This window comes from Cnephaeus nilssonii (genome assembly GCF_951640355.1).
Source record: "Cnephaeus nilssonii genome assembly, chromosome: 20".
Classification (NCBI taxonomy): Eukaryota; Metazoa; Chordata; class Mammalia; order Chiroptera; family Vespertilionidae; genus Cnephaeus; species Cnephaeus nilssonii.
In genome coordinates, this window is record NC_137091.1 from 49,128,445 (window position 1) to 49,145,717 (window position 17,273).

A 17,273-nucleotide genomic window follows, 5' to 3' on the forward strand; every position below is an offset into this window, starting at 1 on the left:
ACCGGGATCTCTCTTCCAGGGCTGTGTCTGGGCCGGAGGGTCTACCGGAAGAGAGGTGAGCCCACCCCCTGGCGTCCCAGGTCCTGCCTCCTCTCCAGGGACAATGTGGGACCCCTCCCGGGGCATCTGGGGGTGGAGGGAGGAGTGGAATTCTGAGCTGATGAACAGGGCTCATGTGTGAGGAGCCCAGAGGCTGATCGTTGGGGGAAACTGAGGCACAGAGACTAAGGGGACGGCAACCTCCGACTCTCTTCTAGAGGCTCTGCCCAAACCTACCATCCGGGTGGCGCCGAGCGCTGTCGTCGCCATGGGGAGGCCCGTGAGCATCTGGTGTTACGGGTCTCGGAAGGCGGACCGGTACCACCTGCACCAGAAGTCAGCCCCGCGGCCCTGGAGAACTGTGTTCCCACGGGGACCCAGAGACAAGGCCGAGTTCCCCATCCCCCTCATGACCCGCGGCCTTGCTGGGAGGTACCACTGCACGTATGGCAGTCGAAGAGCCTCGTCCGCCCCCAGCGAGCCGCTGGACCTGGTGGTCACAGGTGAGCAGACACTTCCTCGGGCACAGGTGAAGGGGCGGTGCCGGGAGGGCCCACTCTTCCCACGGCCAAGCCTTGGGGCCCATGTGGGGGCGCTGGTCCTCTCCTTCCGTGGTTGTTTTAGAAAAGCAAGTGGACATTGATTGGCCGCAGACTTAGGACAGTGAAACCAGGAAGGGCGTAGAAGAAGCCACAGGGGAGCCCAGGGTGGGCTGCCTTGGATCACTGGGAAGTCAGAGAAAAGGGGCCTCAGGGTTCAGGGGGTTGGTGAGCCTGGGATGAGCTGCCACTTGGTTGCAAGTCTTGGGGGGTCCCTTGCCGTTTAGGAGATACGTGCCTGTGTGGGAAGGACAGGGGTAAAGAAATGGCATGGGAGAACTCCTGTGTGTGTGTGTGTGTGTGTGTGTGTGTGTGTGTGTGTGTCTGTGTGTGTGTGTGTGTTTAATATTTGTATTGATTTCAGAGAGGAAGGGAGAGGGAGAGAGAGAGAGAAACATCATGAGCCCTAGCTCAAACATGATGAGCCCTAGCCAGTTTTGCTCAGTGGATAGAGCACCAGCCTGGACTGATGCGTCTCGGGTTCGATTCCAGCCAGGGGCACATGCCTGGGTTGTGGGCTCGATCCCCAGTGGGGGGCATGCAGGAGGCAGCCGATCAATGATTCTCTCTCATCATTGTTGTTTCTCTCTCTCCCTTCTCTATGAAATCAATAAAGAAATATATTTAAAAAAAAGAAACATCAAGGATGAGAGGGAATCATGGATGGACTGCCTCCTGCATGCCCCCTACTGGGGATCGAGCCCACAACTCCGGCATGTGTCCTTGACCGGAATCAAATTCAGGACCCTTCAGTCTGCAGGCCAACGCTCTATCCACTGAGCCACACCGGCGAGGGCATGCTTCACTCTTTGGATGCATCATAGCAGTGGGATCATGCAGCATCTGTCCTTCTGTCACTGGCCCATGTTACTTAGTATAATGCCCTCACGCACTTCTCCTCTTTTTTTTTTTTTTTTAAATATACTTTCTTTAATTTCAGAGAGGAAGGGAGAGAGAGATCGAAACATCAATGATGAGAGAGAATCATTGATTGGCTGCCTCCTGCACACCCCCTACTGGGGATCGAGCCCGCAACACAGGCATGTGCCCTTGACAGGCATCGAACCCAGGACCCTTCAGTCCTCAGCCCTCTGCACTATCCACTGATCCAAAATGGCCAGGGCAGCATCCTCTCTTCTTTTAACAGTTCCTTCCCTCTTGTTCTTTTCCAGGAATGTTTGACCCACCCACCCTCTCCGCCTTGCCAAGAGCCGTTGTGACCTCTGGAGGGAGCGTGACCCTGCAGTGTGGCTCATGGCAGGGGTTTGACTGGTTTTATCTGTGTGACGAAGGGCGAGGTGGCCACTACCAACGTCTGGACTCACAGCGCCGAGACGGGTGGTTCCAGGGCCTCTTTACCGTGGGCCCCGTGAGACCAACTCACTGGTGGACATACAGGTGCTACGGTGTCTTCTCAGGTTCTCCTCATGTGTGGTCTTCCTCAAGCGGCCTCGTGGAGCTTCTGATCTCGGGTGAGAAAGTCTCAGCATTGCCCCAGAATCCCCTGGGTCTCCAGGCAGGTGGGGAGGAGTCTGGTCTCAGGTGGAGCACCAGGTTGGATGAGGTTGGAGCGAGAAAACTCAGGGATCCAGGAGCCTGCGGCCCAGGGCAGAGGGGAGTGCAGAGAGCCTAATCCTCTTACAAATACGATCACCTTTTTTCCCAGGTGTTTCTAGGAAACCATCCCTCTCAGTCCTGCCAGGCCCTGTGGTGGCCCCTGGAGACACCCTGACCCTACGATGTCAATCTGATGTCAACTATGACAGATTCGCTCTCTTCAAAATGGGGGAACATGACCTCCCCCAGCAACTTGGCCAGCAGCCTCAGGCTGGGCTCTCTCAGGTAGACTTCTCCCTGGGCTGGGTGAGTGTCTCCCACGGGGGCCGGTACAGATGCTACGGTGGATACAACCTCTCCTCTGAGTGGTCAACCCCCAGTGACCCTGTGGACATCCTGGTGACAGGTAAGGTGCCCGTCCCCAGCTCACATGCAGACTTGGCATCCTGTTGGCAATGGAGGGCGGCGAGCACAGACAAGAAGGGATGGGATGAGGGATGGGAAGATCTCAGAACAATAGGAACAGAAGGAGCAATGAAACACCCTTGAGTAGAGGCCCCGAGTGGCATCTCTTCTGAGGTCAAGGGAAGGGGGAATGAGGAAGGAGTTTGCACTAACACCGTGGACGTGTCTCTCCCAGCCTTACTCCCTCAGGACACGCTGCCCACTCTGTCAGCCCACCCAGGCCCCACCCCGGCCCCAGGAGAGAATGTGACCCTGCGGTGTCAGACTGGGAGCTTGTTTGACACATTCCTCCTGTTCAAGGAGGGGGACATCCGTCCCCCTCTGCACCTCAAGTCTCAGTACCAAGACGGGGTGTTTCAGGCAAACTTCCCCATGAGTCCCGTGACCCTGGACCACGGGGGCACTTACAGGTGCTATGGGTCACTCAGTGGCACCCCCGTCCAGTTGTCACGTCCCAGTAACCCATTGGAGCTCAAGGTGGAAGGTGAGGAGCTGTCCATGGTATCTTCCTGCCTTCCCACCCCATTCCATCCATCCCGGTGTCTGGATCACCTCCCACAATGAACCACATCTGTCCGTCTTTCCCTCCTTTGCCCTCCTCTGCGTTCAGGCACCACTGTCTCCGACTGGGCTTTCATTTCCATGTGTGGAATGCATCAGCATCAGAAAAGACAAAGAGGTCTTTCTTTATTTTTCCTCTTCTTTTTCTTGTTCTTCTTCTCGTTCTTCTTGTTCCTCTTGTTGTTCTACTTTTTCTCCTTCTCCTTCTTCTTCTTTTTCAGTTAATCCTCACCCAAGGATATTTTCCCATTGATCTTTTGAAGAGAGTGGAAGAGAGAGGGAAAGACAGAGAGAAACATCGATGTGAGAGAAGCACATTGCTTTTTAGAGAAAATAGAATGGAGGGAGGGGGAGAGAGACACACATGGATGTGAGAGAGACACATAGATTGGTTGCCTCTTGCATACACCCCAACCAGAGCCCAGAATTGAACACCCAACCCTTTGGCATGTGAGCCAATTCTCCAACCACTGAAGAACACCGGCCAGGGCATAAACTGGTCTACATTTAAAAATGAATCAATGCATTCTAAAGAATGATCTGGTATCAGTACATATGAATCCACTGTAGACGTTTTAATGGCTGTATAGTACTCCCGTGCTTGAAGCTATCACCATTATCCAACACCCTAAAGTTTGGTATTTTGTTTGTTTCCAACCATTTTATATTTCAAGCCACCCTTCAATGAGTATCCCCATACATACCTAAAGCACAGATGTAGATGGAAACAACAATCCCTTACACCGTGGTTACATTTTTAGAATAAAATAGCTTAGGCGGAGGATATGGACACTTATTATGTGATAAAGATTCACAATTTCTTCCTATGGATCACTCCTTTTTAGCCCTCAGGTTGTGATTGAAAAATTTTTCTCCAGATAAAAACCTTGGCTGGTGACCCTATTCAAATAGACCCTGTCCTTATAACACCTTTCATAATTTTTTAAGTGTCTGACCAATCCTAACTGTATTGTATATTTTTCTTGTTACAGATCTAACTGATCTGCTACATATTTTACTTAATAATATTAATTATACTTTATCTTTTTTACAGAGACACATGTAGGTAGGTATGTGCACACCCCCCCATGTATATGTTTTTATACACGTCTCCTTACATTTATATATTTTATATAATGCATGTACTATACATTGTATACATATATGTCCATTATACACATATTATTTATATATTTACATGTAAATATATAATATATCTCATGTAAATGCATATGTTATATACATGGCACGCATAAATGTATATACATCCATACATAAATCTATTTCTACAAAGTCCACAACTATTTGGAGAATGAATGAATGCATGAAATAACAAAAGAAAATCACTGCAGACTCAGGATTAAGGTGAACTGGCTGAGGTTGGGCAAAGACTGGTTTATTTCTGACCCTCAGGAACCCCTGAACACCCACCTCTCATCCATGGATCCAGGACCTTCATCTAAGGATGAACTCCAATGTTCAGGAGATCAGGTTTAGCTTGGGCTATTGCTCCAGAGAGATAAGAGACCAAGAAAAAGCTAAACTTCAGCAGTTTTTAAACATGTTCACTCTAAGCCTGTGGCATACGGTGTGGCCAAACCCCACCCTCCTTTTTTTTAAAGACCCTAAACCTAAGTCTAAGTGAGATGAAATCAGAGACACTAGGGTTGCCCCCTCAACTATAGTTGTACAAGGCATCATCGTGAATGTAGATAAAACATGTTTGTGAGTAGGGATATACAATAAGGTAGATTCTGAGTCAATGCTGGGCTGAAAGGCTTCCAGCTCCTCACTCTCTCTGGTTTTCTGATTCTTAGGGGATCCTGTTAATATCACCCCATCAGTGCAGACCCCAAATTTCACAAGTGGTAAGTAACCACACATGTTTACCTTGGGGACTGGGAAGTTCCATGGACAGAGGGGACCTACACATCTGATCTGGTGCTGATTTGAGTGTGACTCGCCATATCCATCATGACCACTTTCTCCCATTGTCCCCAGGACCCGAGGTCCCAGATTACACAGTGGAAAATCTCATTGCCATGGGCCTGTCTGGATTGATCCTGGGGGTGCTAGGTGTGTTGCTGTTTCATGCGTGGTACAGCGAGAGAAGGTCCTCAGGGATAAACTGAAGATGGAGCGCACCCATTCCTCAGGCATGGTGCCACAACCTTAGACCCAAACCACAGAGGCAAGGTTGTGAGGGCAAAGAAGGTACTGAAAGCTGGAGCCACAAGCTGTGTGAACTCTGTGCTGAGGACCTAAAGGAAATGAAACAGTATTGTTAGTGCTGGAGGCGATGACAGTGGCTAGGAATATTCCTCGTGGGAGATTCCTCCACCATGACCCTTGCCCTTGCATTGCCCTCTCCTCAGTGTTTGGCTGCTCTTATCCCCCATCTCAATGACCCAATGCTACATCCACATGAAGAGATTATGTTCATAACTCCACTCTGTCTCATGCTTGTTCCTACACTGTGTTGCACATGTCATCTTTATCACACCTACATTCCCTGGTGTGAGTTGCTCTGTGCCTTGAACTCTAAGTGCAGAGACTCAGGTAACGTGGTTGAGGAACTAGATCAATGAACTAATATTTATATCCAGCCCGGAGAGTGCAAGCTGAGAATGCCACCAAGGACCATGTCTGGATTCTGCAGGTTCCTTTCTCTTCACCTGGTGCTTCTCGTGTGGCTCCTCCCACACATCAGCGCTTGGAATCCACACTCTCCGGTGTGGCCTCATGCAAGGGACAGCCCGTCTGTGAGCCTGTCTTGCCTTCCTGTGAAGCTGGTAGTGATGATGGCTCCTACGTGGCTGTGGTGCCAATGAAATGAGATTGTGAATTGTAGGACAATAAATCCATGCTTGTTTTTTGTTGCTGTTTGTTTTCATTTTGATATTAACTGCTGGAGAGAGGATGGAGCAGGTAGCATCTCACACACTACTGGCAAGTGTACAAATTTTTTCTGCCAATTTGGGGAATTTTTTGTTTTTTTGAGAGAGTAATTTTCAGGTATGATAATCCTCATCATCATCCTCATCATGACCTTCATGGTCATCATCACATCATTATCATCATCACCATCACTATAACCATTATGAGCATCACCATTACCAGCATCATTACTATAATCATCATCATCATCATCAAACTTGGGACCTTTCTGTCCACAGGGCAATGCTCTATCCACTGAGCCAAACTGGTTAGGGCAGGACAATGCTTCTCGAGTGGTACTCTACCCCAAAATGCATAATCTGAATCTGAGCATGAGTTGCTATTGGACAAATCTCTTTCACGTCTATTATAGCTTCTTTCTCACCAGAACCATCCCCTGCCCATCAGCCCCTGGTCATCTCCACTCAACAACCCTTCTATGACCAGTGCCTGTAAGAAGAAGCCTGTTCCTTTATCTAAGCTTAATTCAAGTGAAATCTGGGAGGATTTAGAGACACACACAACCCCTGCAGTGTGGGGAGACATAATGCCTTGGGCAGAGACCAAGGCAATGTCCTGCCCTACACCCAACGGTCACTCCATGGTGTGTTAGGAACAGTGTCTAGAATACAGAACTTGGGGTTTACAAAAGGCAGAACTTGTTTTCTGAAAAAGGAGAAGTCATGCATCTTATTTGGGATGGTAACAGAGACTAGCCTGTGGCGAAATAGCTGTTTTGCTTCCCTTTAACAGGTCAGTGTTGAAACATGGGCTGGGGGCAATGGATGCCTACCCACGACATCCTCTTAGTAAGCGTGGCCTTCCAGGCCCTGTCCTCTCATCCCTCTGCACAGCGTGGGCGGGCCAGGAAAATCCCCGTAATTCTGAAACTCACCCCCCTGGTCTGCCATATTCTGTGGGGAAGAAAAGTTGAGTCCTAGTTTATTATTATCACTTTGTAGTTTTAGAAAGACCCCCTGATTTCACTTCAAAATCCTCTTTAATTGGTCTTTTTGCATTGGTGTGTTATTGATTTATTATTTCTTCACAAGTATTTTGAAAATAAGGCTTGGTAACAAAGTTGTCCATAATCAACGGTTGACTATTGGCACTATGTCACCTTCATTAGTCTTCTCATTGGTGTGTTACCGATCTATTATCCATTAGTAAGTGTTCTTAAGTTAAGCATTGGTGATCAATTAAGCAACGGTTAATCACTTAATGGATTTATTGGCTATTCGAATGTTCATTTATTGAATTTTATGAGCTGGAGCACAGTGTAAGAAGTGCTGATGATTCCACAAGGAGAAGATGTGGCTTACAATCCCATGGGCCATCTTATTGGCTTAACTTCTTTTGCCTACAAAATCACTACAACAAATTGTGAGACACACTCCTTAGCCAACCAGGGACAATCCTTTATTTAGGCAGGGGAGAGACATCGGACATGTAGGTAGTATAAACTTGGTTTGAAATGCACAGGTGGTCGCTTACTTGAAGGTCCTGGACACCAGGTGAGAAGATGATGCTGGGATCCACAGGGGATAGCAAGCTCTTATGGGGCATGGGGAGTGTCCAGGAGAGGGTCAAGGTGAGATGGGAGTGGACATTCACCAAGAGAGGCAGATGGGAAGTCACCGAGCAGGAATTTCTTAGTGGGATAACCAGAGATGCGGACTTCTTTCCAAGTGCCTGTGTCTCCAGGAAAGAGAAAGATTTATGCACATTCACGTTCTGGAAAATACTTTGGAAGTTGAGAATGGAGGGGGTCACCATTCTCTGTGTTTGGGCTTTTCATTTCCTGGTCGTTGAGTCTCCCATCATTTAAAAACTATGTCATTATCTTTTAAAAAATATATATAGAGAGAGAAGCATCGATCAGACAATTAAACCTCAGAGGGAAGGTAGGGGAGAGTAGGGGTAAGGGGGAGAAAACAACCAAAGGGCTTGTATGCATGCATATAAGCCTAGCCAATGGACACAGACAACAGGGGGGTGAGGGCATGAGTGGGGAGGATGGGGGGGATAATGGGGAAATAAGGACACATATGCAACACCTTAATCAATAAAGAAATTAATATATATATATATTGAGTTCAAAGAGGGAGAGGGAGAGAAACATTAATGATGAGAGAGAATCATTGATCAGCTGCCTCCTGAAAGCCTCCTACCGGGGGCTGAGCCCGCAACAAGGGCTTGTGCCCTGACCCGGAATCAAACCATGACCACCTGGTTCATAGTTAAGATGCTCAGCCACTGAGCCATGCTGGTTGGGCATTATCACCCTTTTTACTGGTAAAATAGTAACCTGTAATTCCTGTAATTTCCTGCAGATTCTTTTCTACTGATTGTTGACCTAGCCATTCTGTTAAATATTCAATTACTCCTGGTTATCTCCAAACCACTAGCACCTGCCAGTCAGAGTGGAGGCTTAAACAGGTGAGGTGATAAATGCAGATTGCCTGGGTCTCTGAACCTGCCCTGTAGCTATTTTTCTAGTTCTGGAATTCCCCAGTGGTATGGACATCCTCAACACCCGAGCTGTGGAGTAAGAGATACAATGGAGGAAAGGCCGGGGGTGGGGTGGACGGCACTGGAGATGACCTTTTCACCTGGTAGGGCTGCACATATTTGTGCCCCCACCAAGGACTTGGAAGACACAGGTACCAGGATTCCATCCACATCCCCATGTAACTCCCCAAGGAATTTGGCTTCTGCTAAGGACAAATGGACCTTGAAGAATCGCAGTGGGTTCTTATGTACCAGGTGATGATTTTAATTTCTGCCTCAACTGAGTCTTCATTACTGGAAAAAACACCCCCACCCCAAACCCTGGACATTTCCTGGTGTACAGCTATTTATCTGGTAAAAATGGACCCTCTCTGGGTCTATCTCTAACGGCTACAAGGTCAGTCTGCTTCTGTGTGTCACGGCCAACAACACACTCAACTGCCCTCCTCTAGGAGAGAGGAACTCTCCAGACCCCTAATCTAGGCTGCAGGGACCAGGATCGCCCCTCCATTGGGCAGGACACCCCACAGGTCCATTACGTACCATGTGGATTGGACCTGCAGAAACAGGAAATAAGCAACCATCCAGGCCCTTTGTAAGACCGATGTGTTCCAGAGTGTGGGAAAGGGATCTGCCCACGTCTCCAGCCTTGCTGCCCGGGTGAAATTCCTAGGACTCCAGTTCCCCGAGGCATGTTGAGGTAGCCCATCCATGGTGAGGACTCAGGTCCATCTGACCCTCTTGTGAACGAGGAGCAAACCTAATTCCTGGTGGACCTTCTTTGAAAGTTGGAGACAACATATTCCTCCTTGGGCATGTCACCTCCACCCACATATGAGCGTCTTGAGAGGCTGCTGGTTTTGGGTGGGACCCGAACAAGAGATGTCTTTGCAACAGGTCCAGGCTGCCTGGGCTTGTGACCCAGGAGATCCAATTGTGTTTGGAGCATTGGATAGATTGTCAGCCTGTGGACGAAAGGGACCCGGCTTCAATCCTGGTCAAGGTCACCTACCTTGGTTGCAGGCTCCTCCCTGGCCCGGGTCCTGGTCGGGGCTCATGCAGGAGGCAACCAATTGATGTGCTTCTCTCACATCGATGTTTCTCTTTGTCTTTCCCTCTCTCTTCCACTCTCCCTTAAAAAATAATCAATGGGAAAATATCCTTAGATGAGGCTTAACAACAACAACAAAAAAAATCAATCAATCAATCCATCAATCAATACTAAAGCACAGACATTTACTACTCTGGAGTCACACTATGCATTTCCATGGAGGACTATTCTCCTCTGTGAAACAATGTTGGGGTTGTTACTGGGTTCCACCAGAGGTCGTCTTGGCCAAGTCACCATGAGGCATGAGGTGCCCATCATGGAATGGGAGGTGGCTCCTGAGCACACCTTGAGCGGGGCATGCCCAGTAGTGCCCCATCCCCAGACAGAAGTGCTTTATGTGGCTCAAGAAGTCCCCAAAGGCATGAGGCAGGCACAGCAAGGACCTTCTGAAGATATGCACCTCCTTCTCCTCAGTACCTGGGCCTATGTCACCTCCCATGGCACAAGGAACTTTGCAGGTGTGATGGAGTTAAGGATGTTGAGATGGGAGATGGCCCTGGGTGATCCAGGTGGGCTCCATGCCATCAGAAAGTCCTTGGGATTGAATGAGGGAGGCAGGAGAACAGAGCCAAAGAGATGTGATGAGGAGAGCAGTGGACAGGGATATAATTGCTGGCCCTGAGGATGAGAGGGCATGAGATATGGGAAGCCAGTGAAGCTAGAAAGACAAGGAATCCCATTCTGACTCCTGAATGGAAAGATGATAAATCTGTGTTGCTTTAACCCATTAAGCATATGGTTATTTGTTATAGCAGCAACAGGATACTAATTCTCTCTCTCTCTCTCTCTCTCTCTCTCTCTCTCTCTCTCTCTCTCTCTCTCTCTCATTTTTGGAGGTGGTGATGCAGTTTTTCTCTGTTTTGGCTAATCTGAGATTTGCAAGCTCAGAGTTGGAATCTGATGTGTGGTTCAGTGGTGAATTCCCTGGCAAGGCACATTGCAAATCCTCAAGGAATAAGGGTGGATGCTTGGGTCAAAGAGGAGTTCAGGCCAGTGAGGCAGAAGCTTATGGATGAAATGGGGCCTGATTCGGGGTCAGACATGTCTGCAGAAGCCTGCTGCCTGCCCCTCACCCCCCGCAAGGCCTCAGCTGAGGAAATGAGAGCCAGGCTCCCCGGGAGGGGCTGTTCCCTTTCTTGGGGCTGCTGACGTGAGAGCCCCATGACGGGGAGGACCAGCCTCCCGGGGGCCACACCCTGTGTGTCTGTCTGTTCTGAGGACACTGTGGCCTCCTCCATCTGCACAGCCGCGAACAGAGAGAGGAGACGCCATGACCCCCACCCTCAGGGCCCTGCTCTGCCTCGGTGAGATGGGAGGGGGAGGGGAGCCCTGCTCTCTCAGGACCCCAGGACTCAGGGGGCTCCTGGGGAGGAGGAGGCTGCTCAGGGTTCAGGGCAAACCTCTCACAGGGACTCTCTTCCAGGGCTGAGTGTGGGCCTCAGGACCCCAGTGCAGGCAGGTGAGTCTCCCAGATGTCCCAGGTCCCGCTCCTCCCTGGGGACAAGGGGCCACCCCATGGGAAGCTGGGGATGAACAACACCCCTTCCGGGCTGACAGATGGGAGATGTCTGGGAGGGACGTGGGGATGAGAGCTGGGAACTGGGGGTGGGAATATCTTGTTAGCCTGATACTGGTTTCCTTCCAGGGACCCTCCCCAAACCCACCCTCTGGGCTGAGCCAGGCTCTGTGATCCCCTGGGGGAGCCCAGTGACCATCTGGTGTCAGGGGACCCTGGAGGCCCAGGAGTACCATCTGAAGAAAGAGGGAAGCCCAGTGCCCTGGGACAGACAGAAGCCACTGGAGCCCGGGGACAAGGCCAAGTTCTCCATCGCACACATGACAGAGCTACACGCAGGGACATATCACTGTTACTATCTCAGCCCCGCTGGCCTGTCAGAGCACAGTGACCCCCTGGAGCTGGTGGTGACAGGTGAGAGGATACTCAGGGGTCCCAGCCTCAGGCTCTGCCCTCAGGAAGGGGGTCTGCTCTCAGGGTGTCTCCCTCTCACAGCCCAGCCCTGGGGGACTTGAGGGAGGTGTGAGCCCATTTAACACACTGCCTCCTCCTCTCCTAGGATCCTACAGCAGACCCAGCCTCTCAGCCCTGCCCAGCCCTGTCGTGACCTCAGGAGGGAACGTGACCCTCCAGTGTGGCTCACGGGAGGGTTTTCACAGGTTCATTCTGACTAAGGAAGGAGATCACAGGCTCTCCTGGGCCCTGGACTCACAGCCACAGCCCAGTGGGCAGTCCCAGGCCCTGTTCCCTGTGGGCCCCGTGACCCCCGGCCACAGGTGGACATTCAGATGCTATGGCTGCTACAGGAACAGGCCCCAGGTGTGCTCACTCCCCAGTGATCCCCTGGATCTCCGGGTCCGAGGTAAGTCCCATCCTGGTCCCATCCATGGATTGAAGTGCCAATCAGGTTATTGGCATCTTTGCTGTGAGAGGAGTCCCATGTGAGCTGGTGGGGGTTAGTGCATCACAGGGGGTCCTGGGTCAGAGACAGTGAGACCTGGCGCCAAGAGAGAAGAAGGGGATTATGGGAGGAGCAACCCCTGTAATTCACGTCTGGTCTCCCCAGGTGAGTCTGGGAAGCCCTCCCTCCTGAGCCAGCAGGGCCCCATCGTGGCCTATGGACAGAGCCTGACCCTCCAGTGTCGCTCTGATGTCGGCTATGACAGATTCACTCTGCACAAGGAGGGGGAACGCGACCTCCCCCAGAGCCTTGTCCTGCAGCCCCAGGCTGGACTCTCTCAGGCCCACTTCCCCCTGGACACTGTGAGCAGCTCCCACGGGGGGCGGTACAGATGCTACGGTGGATACAACCTGTCCTCTGAGTGGTCGGCCCCCAGTGACCCCCTGGATATCCTGGTGGCAGGTGAGGAGCCAGTGGGTTCAGTCAGGGACCCAGACTCTGCACAGGCCCTGCTGGGTTCTCAGGTGGTGAGGCCAGAATGAGAGTGCAGGCCCCAGGGAGGGAGAGAGATAGGTGGTGGGAGGGGAGAAGGGAGACTCAGAGAAACAGAGACAGACAGAGATGAGGGCCCGCAGAGAGAGGCCTGGTGACTCTCAGGGCAGAACAAGGTGGGCAGGCAGCCCTCACCCTCCCTCTCTCTCTCTAGGACACCTGCCTGACACACCCTCCCTTTCGGTGCAGCCAGGCCCCAGGGTGGCCTCAGGAGAGAACGTGACCCTGCGGTGTCAGTCACAGAGCCCGAGGGACACGTTCCTTCTGGCCAAGGAGGGGGCAGCCGATCCCCCCCTGCGTCTGAGATCAGAGCACGGAGCTCAGCAGTTCCAGGCAGAGTTCTCCATGAGTCCTGTGACCTCAGCCCACGGGGCCACCTACAGGTGCTACAGCTCACGCAGCTCCTCCCCCTTCCTGCTGTCACTCCCCAGTGAGCCCCTGGAGCTCCTGGTCTCAGGTGAGGGCCCTGACCCTGTCTGCTGAGCTTTCAGCTCAGGGTCCTGTCCCCAGAACGATTATGGGCTGAAAGGTAGGGAGGGGCTCTAGGGATGGTCACCCAGAGGAGATCTGCCCCTCAGAGACCCTCCTATCCCTGTTCACCTCTCCTGCTCCCCTGGGTTCGGAAGGTGCCAGGAGGGCAGTGGGAGGGTCTGAGGGGCCACAGGGCAGTTGCAGGAGGATCTGAGTGAGGTGGGGACCCCAGAGGCAGCCTCAGCTTCTCACCTGTTCTGGCCTTCTTCCCAGGACCCCTGGGCTTCAGCCCCCACCACAGGGCCCATGTCCACAGCTGATGGACCACTGGGTCCCCTTTGCTCAGAGGGAGACAGGCCACCCCAGGGTGATTCTGAATCTCTCAGAGGATCTAATGGTCCCCCACCCCACCCCCCAGACACCTACGGACAGGCTTGTGTCCCAGGGGGGCTGAGAGTCAGGCAGAGATGCTGGGAAACCCCAGGCTCCTAGGCTCTGAGGCTGGCAGGTGACAGGTCGGGAGGTCATGGCAGAAGGAGATGTGGGGGCCCAGTCTGGGGCAGAGGAGCTGGGCTCAAGTGGGGAGAAGGCAGACACCACCCCTCACCCCACATTCTGATCCCAGAAGGCTCTGAGGAACCGCAGCTCCCCCCCATGGAGTCAGGCCCCTGGAGGGGTAAGTGAGGGTCTGTGTGAGTAGGTGGTGGGTGTCTCCATGGGGGACAGGGGCTCAGCCATGCAGGGGTTCAGGTGCCTCTGAATTCGCTGACTTGGGCCCGCCCTTTCCCTGCCTGGGCCTCAGTGTCTCCAGGTGTAAAAGGAGAGAATCCTTGTCCAGAGCTTAGACTTCCTGTCGGTTCTGGCCCTGACCTCCTGGGAGAGGGGCCTCACTGGGAAGCCCCCAGGACGTGATGTTATGGGGCCTGTCCCCTCTGTCTCAGTGACGGTGACACTGTACAGGGAGGGACAGGCAGGACAGGGTCCGGGCACCCAGTCCTCCCCCTCAGCTCAGGCTCAGCTCAGAGGAGGGAACAGGCTGGATCAGCCCTGGGTCAGCTCCTGGCTCTGCTGCTCCTGCTGTGGGGCTGGGCGGTCCCCTCTCTCCTCTGAGTGTCGGGTTCCTGTCTGCTCATCCCTGGTCCCATCCTGCTCACAGGCTGCTGGGAGATGAGGTGACATAAGGGCCGCACAGAGCTCAGGAAGGCAGAGCCCCCAGCCCGACCTTCCCAAGGAGGCATCAGGGCCTGCAGGGTGGGATGGATGAGGGAGAGACTCAGATTCCACCCCTCACCCTGCCCCTCCTGTCCCTGCTGTGCTGGGGGCGGGTAATGAGGAAGGACTCTCAGCTCCAGATGAGATGTGGACAGGCCCCTGCAGAGAAGGAGCCCAGAGCACGAAGCTGGTGTCCCCCTGGGGGCAGCGTGAGGACAGCACAGGGAACCCACAGTCCTGTGTTCCAATCCCAGCCCTGCCCCGTCCAGGCTGGGTGCCCTGGGGCACGTGATTAACCTCTCTGAGCCTCATTCAAGTGGGAGGTGGGGTCAGAAATCCCTGGTGCATGACTGCTGTGAGGTGAGAGATTAATGACAGACCCCAGCATGAGCCTCGCACACAGTAGGTGCTCATTAAATTGCATCACTGGCTCATTCATGATGTCACTCATGTCCAAGGTCCCAAATGGTACATTATCATCCTGATCGGGGTCTCGGTGGCCCTGGTCCTGCTGCTCTCCCTCCTCCTCTTCCTCCTCTTCCGACACCGACGTCAGAGCAAAAGCAGGATGTCAGGTGAGTAGGGAAAGGCATGACCTGGGTCACAGGAGGGAGAGGGACTCAGAGCACCTGCCACAGGAAACCAAATGGATGGAGAAGGTGAGCTGGGAAAAGGATTTCTCCAGAATCTCAAATCAGGAAATATATAGAGAAAACATTCAATGTCAGCACACGTGTATGTATCTAAGGTAATCTTTCATTATTGTCAATGCCATGAAATAGGAAACTTACACACAAGGTATGTTAAGGTTTCCTCGTTTTCAGTGGAATCACAGGGGCGGGGGGAGGTCCTATCTCCCAGGGCTGAGACGGTCCCTCTTGACCAGCCCAGAGAGGGGCTCATGTCCAACCTCCTGCAGGGACCACACACCCAGAGCCCAAGGACAGAGGCCTGCAGATCAGGTAATTCCTGCCCCAAAGACCTGAGACCTCCACCACTTATGGCCCAGCTCTGCCCCAACTCTCCTCTCTCCTCCCCAGCTCCAGCCCAGCTGTGGACACCCAGGAGGAGCCCCTCTGTGAGAGGAAGAGACAGCTGCCCTGGGGGAGGGGGCACAGGGATTTCAGGAGGCGACGCGTAGGGTTAGGCTGGGAGGCTGGGGGTCAGGGTGAGAAGGACTGAGACCCACACTGTGTGACCTGGCACCTTACCTCACCCTGGGTTAGTGGCCCATCTGGGAGCAGGCAGGGTTGCAGCCCTGAGATCTCGGGGACCTGCCAGGAGACACCCCCCTGTTCTGCCCCAGCAGATGCTTCTGTGAAGGACCCACAGCCTGGGGAGAGCGTGGAGCTGGACCCTCAGGTGAGACCCCTGCTCCTGTCCAGGCCACCAAGGACCTTCTGTTGCCCAGTTTAATCCAATGGACCCTTCCCTGCCCCACCTCACCTGCTTCTCAGTAGAGTCCACACCGACCTCCCCTCTGGGCCCCCAGGTCGTCCAGCTGTGACTCACTCCTCCTGGTTTCCTTGTGACCTCATGGCCCCTCCTACAGGGCCCCCTTTGCTGGCCCCTCGTCCTCTGTCTGAGCTTGTGCAGCCCCAGGTCTCAGGAGGAGGCAGGAATGAGTGACTCACCCACAGGTCCCCAGGACCCCTTCATTCATTCACCCAGCAGATGTGAGGGGCTCACTGTTTACAGCTCCATTTAGGGGCCACGGTGCCGCCCTGAGCCACACTATCTCCACACTCCTCGAGCTCCCCTGTGGGCGAGGGAGACAATGTGCAAACAAGCAGCCAGTGTCCCGGAGAGCAAAGTGCTGTGAAGGAACATAAAGCATGAGGAGGGGATAGAGTGCACGGTGGGGGACAGGGAAAGAGCGGGTGCAGAGGTCCTGGGGCAGGGCCTGCTTCTTCAGGAGGAGGGGCCCTGAGGCTGGAGTCCAGTGAGCGAGAGAGAGCGCGTTAGGGTGAGAGTCAGAACCACAGAAGCATCCAGAGGCCCCGAGGCTCGGGAAGTCCCTGCAGATTCCATCAGGAGAGGGACCTGGTCTATTTAAAGTGTAAGCCATCTCTCTGGCAACATGAGGATGATTGACAGGAGGCACTGTCTCCAGCAGAACAGGCAGGATGACGGCCCCCAGGGAGTGACGTACGCCCAGGTGAACCGCTCAAGACCAAGACTTGGGCCGGGAATGGCCGCCTCTCCTTCCTCCCCTTCAGGGGGGTTTTTGAACCAGAAGGCCAGACAAGCAGAAGAGGACACTCAGGTGGGTCCTGTCCTCCCCAGGTCCCTAGGATCCCCCCAACTCCAACCATGTTTCATCCCTCTCTTTCTCTCCCCCCTGCTCCAGGCTGCTGCGTCTGACACCCCCCTGCATACAACCTACGCCCTGCTGACCCACTCGGCCCTCAGATAGAGGACAACACCCCCCTTCCTCCCATCAGTGGGGCCCCCAGATGAGTCCAGTGTGTACGCTGCTCTGCCCATCCACTAGCCCAGACCCCACAGTGCAGGGAGAGGGCCTGCCGGGGCCCCCGAGGGCACTGGAGCGGCCCCCATGGACACTCAGTTAGTGCCCCTGGCAGTCTGGAGACCCGACGTGGACCCCCAGCTACTGGGACTCCCTGGGAGTCGCCTGATTCTGCAATCACAGATAACTAATATTCCTCTCCATTATGGAATCAAAGCAACAGACTTCTCAATAACCAACGTGTGAACTGATTATTGACAGGAAGTGAGCGAATGCTTTAAATTAATGATCATGTAAATATTATGCATCAAGCCTATGAAATAAAAAAAATTAAGAGGCACGCCCTGACCGGTTTGGCTCAGTGGATAGAG

The 17,273-nt window shown here is 53.1% G+C and overlaps 3 protein-coding genes across 3 annotated transcripts in view; all 3 read left to right on the plus strand.

Annotated features, from left to right (window-relative positions):
- Positions 1–307: 307 nt before the first annotated feature.
- LOC307116154 (leukocyte immunoglobulin-like receptor subfamily A member 6) lies at positions 308–5,397 on the plus strand (the record flags this gene model as incomplete). The annotated part of the gene is made up of 6 exons (XM_079799827.1): positions 308–542; positions 1,811–2,110; positions 2,305–2,601; positions 2,899–3,144; positions 5,039–5,089; positions 5,223–5,397. The coding sequence occupies 6 exons, from the start codon at positions 308–310 to the stop codon at positions 5,351–5,353; spliced, it is 1,260 nt and encodes a 419-aa protein (XP_079655953.1). The 3' UTR covers positions 5,354–5,397.
- Positions 5,398–11,026: 5,629 nt separating this feature from the next.
- LOC307115931 (leukocyte immunoglobulin-like receptor subfamily A member 6) overlaps positions 11,027–17,273 on the plus strand; it is a gene marked incomplete at its 3' end in the record, with an annotated part of 30,432 nt that continues 24,185 nt past the window's right edge. Inside the window, exon 1 of the mRNA XM_079799495.1 lies at positions 11,027–11,084. Coding sequence (XP_079655621.1) covers positions 11,051–11,084 — 34 coding nt within the window. The 5' untranslated portion in view covers positions 11,027–11,050. The remainder of the gene's footprint in view (positions 11,085–17,273) is intronic.
- LOC307092430 (leukocyte immunoglobulin-like receptor subfamily B member 3) lies at positions 11,253–15,449 on the plus strand (the record flags this gene model as incomplete). Its single annotated transcript, XM_079759727.1, has 6 exons — positions 11,253–11,261; positions 11,711–12,158; positions 12,363–12,659; positions 12,904–13,206; positions 14,891–15,007; positions 15,352–15,449. The coding sequence occupies 6 exons, from the start codon at positions 11,253–11,255 to the stop codon at positions 15,396–15,398; spliced, it is 1,221 nt and encodes a 406-aa protein (XP_079615853.1). The 3' UTR covers positions 15,399–15,449.